This window comes from Lepus europaeus, chromosome 7 (genome assembly GCF_033115175.1).
Source record: "Lepus europaeus isolate LE1 chromosome 7, mLepTim1.pri, whole genome shotgun sequence".
Classification (NCBI taxonomy): Eukaryota; Metazoa; Chordata; class Mammalia; order Lagomorpha; family Leporidae; genus Lepus; species Lepus europaeus.
Window position 1 is genome coordinate 59,200,983 of NC_084833.1, and position 6,633 is coordinate 59,207,615.

The 6,633-nt window shown below is 55.3% G+C and overlaps 1 protein-coding gene and 1 pseudogene across 1 annotated transcript; one reads left to right on the forward strand and one right to left on the reverse strand.

The window, feature by feature from the left end:
* Nucleotides 1-2,811: 2,811 nt before the first annotated feature.
* Nucleotides 2,812-4,457, forward strand: CAVIN3 (caveolae associated protein 3). The gene is made up of 2 exons (XM_062198150.1): nucleotides 2,812-3,311; nucleotides 3,884-4,457. Exons 1-2 carry the CDS (start codon nucleotides 2,928-2,930, stop codon nucleotides 4,283-4,285), a joined length of 786 nt encoding a protein of 261 aa, XP_062054134.1. The 5' UTR covers nucleotides 2,812-2,927; the 3' UTR covers nucleotides 4,286-4,457.
* A 301-nt stretch (nucleotides 4,458-4,758) lies between these two features.
* On the reverse strand, nucleotides 4,759-5,547 carry LOC133763779 (eukaryotic translation initiation factor 4E type 1B-like; annotated as a pseudogene).
* Between the last annotated feature and the right edge of the window lie 1,086 nt (nucleotides 5,548-6,633).

The following is a 6,633-nucleotide window of genomic DNA, read 5'->3' on the forward strand; positions in this document are numbered from 1 at the left end:
ACTGAATGTCTAAGTTTATCTTCTATTTTTTAAAGAGTTACAGAGAGAGGGAGAGGCAGAGAGAGAGGTCTTCCATCTACTGGTTCATTCCCCAAATGGCCACAACTGCCGGAGCTAGGCTGATTCAAAGCCAAGAGCCATGAACCAGGTTTCCCATATGGGTGTAGGGGCCCAAGCACTTGTGCCATCTTCCACTGTTTTCCCAGGTCATTAACAGAGAGCTGGATCAGAAGTGGAGCAGTGGGGACTTGAACTGGTACTCCTATGAGATTCCAGCACCACAGGTGCCACAGCACTACCCTCCTAAGTTTATCTTTTAACAGAGGGTATCCCTCTACATCCTTGTTTTCTTTTTTCACCTTCACCAGACACTGCTACATGACTCTTCCTGGGAATGACCAAGGTCACCTTACCACAATTTCTATCTGGGCTTTGTTGACGCAGGCGTCCTTCTAGGGGGCCCATGTTATTTCTACTCATCTCACGGGCTTCCATTTTCCAATATCAGTCAGTTCCTACATATTTTACACTTGAAGTTTTGGGGATAAAGCTAGTAGAATCAATATTGGCTCTATTGCTAAGCTTTAAGGTCCTCCTTGTTACACAATCATAGATATTTAGCAGGTCTTTGAAAATTACCCAAGTAGTTCTTTCAAATGCACTGAAAGATTTCCTGTGGTAGATATTTTTGACCCTCTAACCACTCCTAGCAGTACCAGATTTTTAAGATAAATACAGGGCCGGGGCTACAGCTCAATAGGCTAATCCTCCGCCTGCGGCACTGACACACCAGGTTCTGGTCCCGGTCTGGGCGCTGGATTCTGTCCCAGTTGACCCTCTTCCAGGCCAGCTCTCTGCTGTGGCCCGGGAGTGCAGTAAAGGATGGCCCAAGTGCTTGGGCCCTGCACCCGCATGGGAGACCAGGAGAGGCACCTGGCTCCTGGCTTCGGATCAGCGTGTTGCGCGGTTGCGGCGTGCCAGCCGCAGCGGCCATTGGAGGGTGAACCAACGGTAAAGGAAGACCTTTCTCTCTGTCTCTCTCTCTCACTGTCCATTCTGCCTGTCAAAAAAAAAAAAAAAGATAAATATAGTTTCTTATAGCACCCATATGCCCCCAGAGAAGCTGAACAAACCCTGCTCCAGGAGTAAGTCTAATTTATTAAAAGGTACTTAATAGCTCTCTTATGATTGGGTAAGGAACTCGGGTGTAAGCCTTTCAATGCATGACACTTTCTTAGCCATGGAAGTGGTATCTGGAATCCAGGCAAGAGGAGATTCTGGAGGCTTTTGGAACAACAGTGTCTTGAAGTTTAAGATGGTCTCCTCTTTATTCTGTATCTTGTTAAGATATGTGTGGCCTGGAACTGCCACAGCTATCTTACTACCAGTGGGAGAATAAAACTGACATCAGGTGGTGGTGGTGGTGCTGCGGTGGGTGGTGCACACAGGACCGAGAGAACTGTAGCCCACTTAATCATCACTCTACCAGAATATTTTCCACTTGTTTGAATTGGGTTTCCTGTTATTGAGAACAGTCTAAGTTGGTGCTTTGGTTCCCTTAGTCTGGAAATCTAACTGGCCCATCGCTGACTGGTCTCTCTGAACAAGTGTGGGTACACTGGGAGAGACGGCGATTCCCACCACGTTCCTAAGAGCATTCATTTTCTCTAGTTAGAGGGAACAGGCTCTATGACCTTGTATTATTTTAGCATTGACAGATATCCGGCGTTTGTTGGCCCATTCTTTGCTGTGATTCTATGGAAGTCAGGCTTTAGGGCCTTTTGGCCTCTGACACCGAGTTCTTCCAGAGTCTTGTCAAGTGCCCCCCACAGCCTGGGTGAGGAGCCAAACAGGGCGAGAGGTCTCAGGATCAGTGTCAGAGCCAGGAGACTGCGATCAGCTTGCTGAGCATTGCTAGATAAGGCACAGGGTTTTCCAAACTAACGGCGTCAATTCGCGATCCGCCTCGTTAACCTGGTCCTTCAGGCTCACTCCCCTCTGCTGCAGCGGCATTTTCAAACCCTCACTCTCAGTAGGCACAAAATTGTAAGCTCCTGTCCCGAGCTGGTTGGGTGGAGCATCAGGCAGGAGCCACAGTCAACTCCCAGCAAAACAGACATCCCAGCACCTAATCTAACTCTTTACAACCTTTCAAAGGAAGAGCTTTCTCGTTTGTCCTCCAAGTTAGAGGTGCGTGAGGCAGGCGCTGCTGAGCTTTACCCTTGACGCCCAAAGAAAGAGAATTCGAGAAAGAAAACAGGGTAATTCTACCCAGCAGGAAAAAACAGAGACGCAAGAAACAAAGCCGGCGGCTAAACCCTGGCAGTGACTGTTAGAAAATACCAGGGGATGCCCCGCCCGCTCCCTGCGCAGTCAGTCAGGACTCGGGACTCAGCCAGGAGAGTTCTCGCTTGGCGGCGGAACATTCCAGGGCCTCCCTGCCCACCGCGCCCAGCCTGGGGGCCGCGCAAACACGACTTTCAGCTACGTGGGAAGCCGAGGGCGGGCGGGCGGCCGCCATTCTGGTTATCCTTTTGCCTTGCTAACATAGTTTCTCTGCCCACTCGATGCAATAAATAAAAATTTCCGTGACTCGTCGTCCTTTGCCGTGGGAAGGGTACGTTCCAGAAAAAGGCACACTAGGGAATTGGGACGGGGGAGGGGAGGCAGACTCAGCGAGAGGGTTCGCGGGGGGCCGATTCTGGGCCAACTTGCTTCCCCGCGGGTCCTGGGGCGGGGCAGCAGCAGGGGGAGCGCCTCCAAAGGACCCTGCTCCTACATCCCGCCCCTCGCTCTCCCGCCGCCTGCAAAGGCCAACTCCGCCTGCCTGAGTCACGGCAGGGGCTGGGGAGGAGTCGGGGAAAGGCGGCCCCAGCCCAGAGCGCAGCCAGCGGCCGCGGGGAGAGCAGGCAGGGCGGTCTGGGATCATGGGGGAGAGCGCGCTGGAGCCCGGGCCTGCGCCTGGGTCGCCGGTGAAGGGTCCCGTGCACGCCGTGACGGTGGTGACCCTGCTGGAGAAGCTGGCCACCATGCTGGAGGCGCTGCGCGAGCGCCAGGGAGGCCTGGCTCAGCGGCAGGGCGGCCTGGCGGGCTCGGTGCGCCGCATCCAGAGCGGCCTGGGCGCGTTGAGTCGCAGCCACGACACCACCAGCAACACGCTGGCGCAGCTTCTGGCCAAGGCGGAGCGCGTGGGCTCGCACGCCGACGCCGCCCAGGAGCGCGCGGTGCGCCGTGCCGCCCAGATGCAGCGGCTGGAGGCCAACCACGGGCTGCTGGTGGCGCGCGGGAAGCTCCACGTCCTGCTCTTCAAGGTCAGTGACCTCAGGCGTCCCCCAATCCGGGGCCTCTTCCCGCCTCCGGGCCACCATCTGGGGACCACCCCTTCCCCAATTTGCCTACCCCACCCACATTCCGGACCCCGCCCGCCGAGCGAAGCTGTGGAACAAACTTCCAGAGTCGCGCCGACTTCCCACAACGAAGTCCCGCTTCTCTCTCCCACGCCCGAGTGCAGCCTGGCCTTGCCAGGTCGCCCAGCTTAAAGCTCAGGAATGTCCGCGGGATATGGTCCAAGTCCAGCCCATCCCCCAGTGGAGATAACGGGGGTAGAAGTGCGTCCCGTGCAATTCTCCGCCCGCTCCAGTTCGTGCCCACGAGGCCGCTAGCCTGATGTCAAGCTTCTGTGTGGCTCCCAACTGCTTGACAAACCAAGGCAGTTCATTCGCAGCTCCTCCCCCCGCCTCCCTCCATTCCCCTTCTGCCTTTTCTTTCTCCCTCCAGCTGCCAAGATAAAGGGCGGGGCGGGTTATCCTTGCGCATCTGAGCAAGTGTCTGGGCTATCCGGGGTAAGTGGCTGCTGGGTCAATGCTGTGTCTGTCACACGCAGGAGGAGGCTGAGATCCCAGCCAGTGCCTTCCAGAAGGCGCCAGAGCCCCTGGCCCTGGCCGACCAGTCCGAGCCGGGCCCAGAGCAGCCAGAGGCCGAAGTTGGCGAGAGCTCGGATGAGGAGCCGGTGGAGTCCCGGGCTCGGCGGCTGCGGCGCACGGGGTTGGAGAAGGTCCAGAGCCTGAGAAGGGCCCTTTCTGGGCGGAAAGGCCCTGCAGCGCCGTCGGCCACGCCCGTCAAGCCGCCCCGCCTTGGGCCAGGCCGCCGTGCTGAAAGCCAGCCCGAAGCCCAACCTGCGCTGGAGGCCGCTGTGGAGCCAGACCCTCCCAAGGACACCGAGGAAGATCCCGGGAGACCTGGGGCTGCCGAAGCGGCTCAGTTGGAAATACAGAGTGCCGCCTAGGGCTGGTGCTGCCTGCCCTCTCTGTGTCTGTGCCTTGTCGCAAAGTAAATTCTTTGAGAGTGCTGCACTCACGCCCAAATAAGGAGCGAATCCTGTACCCACAGCCTGCACTGGCCCTCCCAGGTTCCTCACTCTTGCTTGCGCTAAGCTCAATAAAAGTAATTTCCTCTAATCCAGGCTCCGTGTGCAGGGGTGAGGGTGGAGTTGGGAAGGCAGTAGGGTGGATTAAGACCATGTTGGATTGGGGAATGTGGCTTCAGTGTTAATTGATCCCCCCCCCCCCTCCCCAGTGGCATATGATGGCCACTTGCTGCTCACTTTCCTCTTCCAGACACTCAGTTAATTTCTTAGCATCCAGGGCTAAGAAAGAAATTTTTTTTTTCCTGTGTCAAGCTATTTATTTTCACAGCATGGGTAAGGCTCGAGCCCCCTGCCTCCCATCCCCACCACGGCAGTCAGAGGCTCCGGTGTCCTCACACCACAAACTTGTTCTTGGCTAGGGAGTTGCTCTTGGTGGCTGTGTTGGCATGGGCCTGGTAGCTGATGATGGTCTTGGTGGAGAGGCCCAGGCACTCTTTGTATATCAGCCCGATGTGCAGCACACCCGCCTGGTTCTCGGCCTCCCTGGTCCACACGGCGATCTTGTCTCCCTTGGTGCAGACGTTGAGCACTGCCCCCGCACACCTCTCTGCTGTGCTCCGCAAAGCTCTCCCCTATCAAACACAGCAGCATCTCCAGCCACAGTCGGTCCAGCTCGCTGTGGCGCTGCTGCTTGGCCAGGCTGCCCCTCTGTTCTTGCTGTCTTCCCACATGGGCTCAATGCCATCCTTGAACAGGGCGTAGTCACAGCTGGAGGAGAGCTTGCTGGCCAGCTGGATGTGACTGTACACTGCCCAGAAGTCCTCCACGGTGTCAACCTTGGTGACGAGATGCAGGTTGTCCTGCCAGGCCCGGCTGCGGTCATTCTTAAAGAACCACAGAGCCTACCTGTTCTGCAGGGGGTGCACCCCAAGGTGGGCCTCCGCGGGGCCCTCATTCTGGACCTTCCTCTGCAGAGGCTGAGAAGCCCTGGGCGAGTCCTGGGCCTGCCTGCCGGGGGACGCACCCGCTGCTGCCGCCTCTTCCTCTTTCTCCTTCCGTTCTTCCTCCTGCTCCTGGGTTCTACCCTCAACTTCACAAACAGGGCCTGTGGCAGCCATGCTGCAGCTGAAGCTCCACTGAGACCCAGCTTTGCTGCAAGTGCTCAGTAACTGTCCACTCATGGTTTTCCTCTTAGTCTCTTCTTCCTCTGCCACCTCCTGGAAGTTGAGCTTTCCGGGATTCACTTTGGGTCCTTTCCAGCTGACATTCACTCTCTGGCTTCTCCTGGCTGCTGCATACCAGCCAGATCACTGTCTTGAGCTGCAGTGGAAAAGTATTCTAGAAGTAGTGATCGATCTTCCTTTAGTTAAGTTCCATTTCAAGCCATCAGCTATTTATTGAATACTTACTATGTGGCACACCCTACCAGGCCTGGTTCAAACTTTCTCCCCACTTTGTGTTTTCTCTACCAGTGAATGGCTCCATCATTCACTCAGAAACCTTGGAGTCTTTGTTGGCTCAGCCTCCCTCATTCCCATCCCCCAAGGAAACAGTTACCCTATTGATTTGATGTTTGTGATCTGCCCAGTTTTCTTAATAGCTGTGGCTACTGCCCCATTTCAGGCCCCCTCTTTCATCTGATCAGTATTTTAAGTGCCAATCTGAGCACATCACTTTCCTGATTCAGACCCTTCAGTGTCTCCCCATCACCTTCAGAATGAGGCTGAAGTATGAATGTTATCTTCAGGGCCCTTTGTGAGTTAGTCCCTGCCCATGTTCATAGCCTTTTTTATAAATCTTTTTTAAAGATTTACTTATTTATTTGAAAGTCAGAATTACACAGAGAGAAAAGGAGAAGCAGAGAGAGAGAGAGGGAGAGAGAGAGAGGTCTTTCATCCGCTGGTTCACTCCTCAGTTGGCCGTAACAGCTGGAGCTGAGCCAATCTAAGGCCAGGAAGCTTCTTCCGGGTCTCCCACATGGGTGCAGGGGCCCAAGGACTTGGGCCATCTTCTACTATTTTCCCAGGTCATAGCAGAGAGCTGGAAAGGAAGTGGAGCAGCCAGGACTTGAATTGGCGCCCATATGGGATGCCAGCACTGTAGGCAGCAGCTTTACCGGCTAAGCCACAGCACCGGCCCCTTGTAACCTTATCTTTTACCATTTCCCCTCATGCTACTGTGGAGTCACATCGAGCTAATACTCTGTTGTCATTCTACAACTCTGTAGAACTCAGCAAAGCACACCTGTTATAGGGCCATGCACTTCT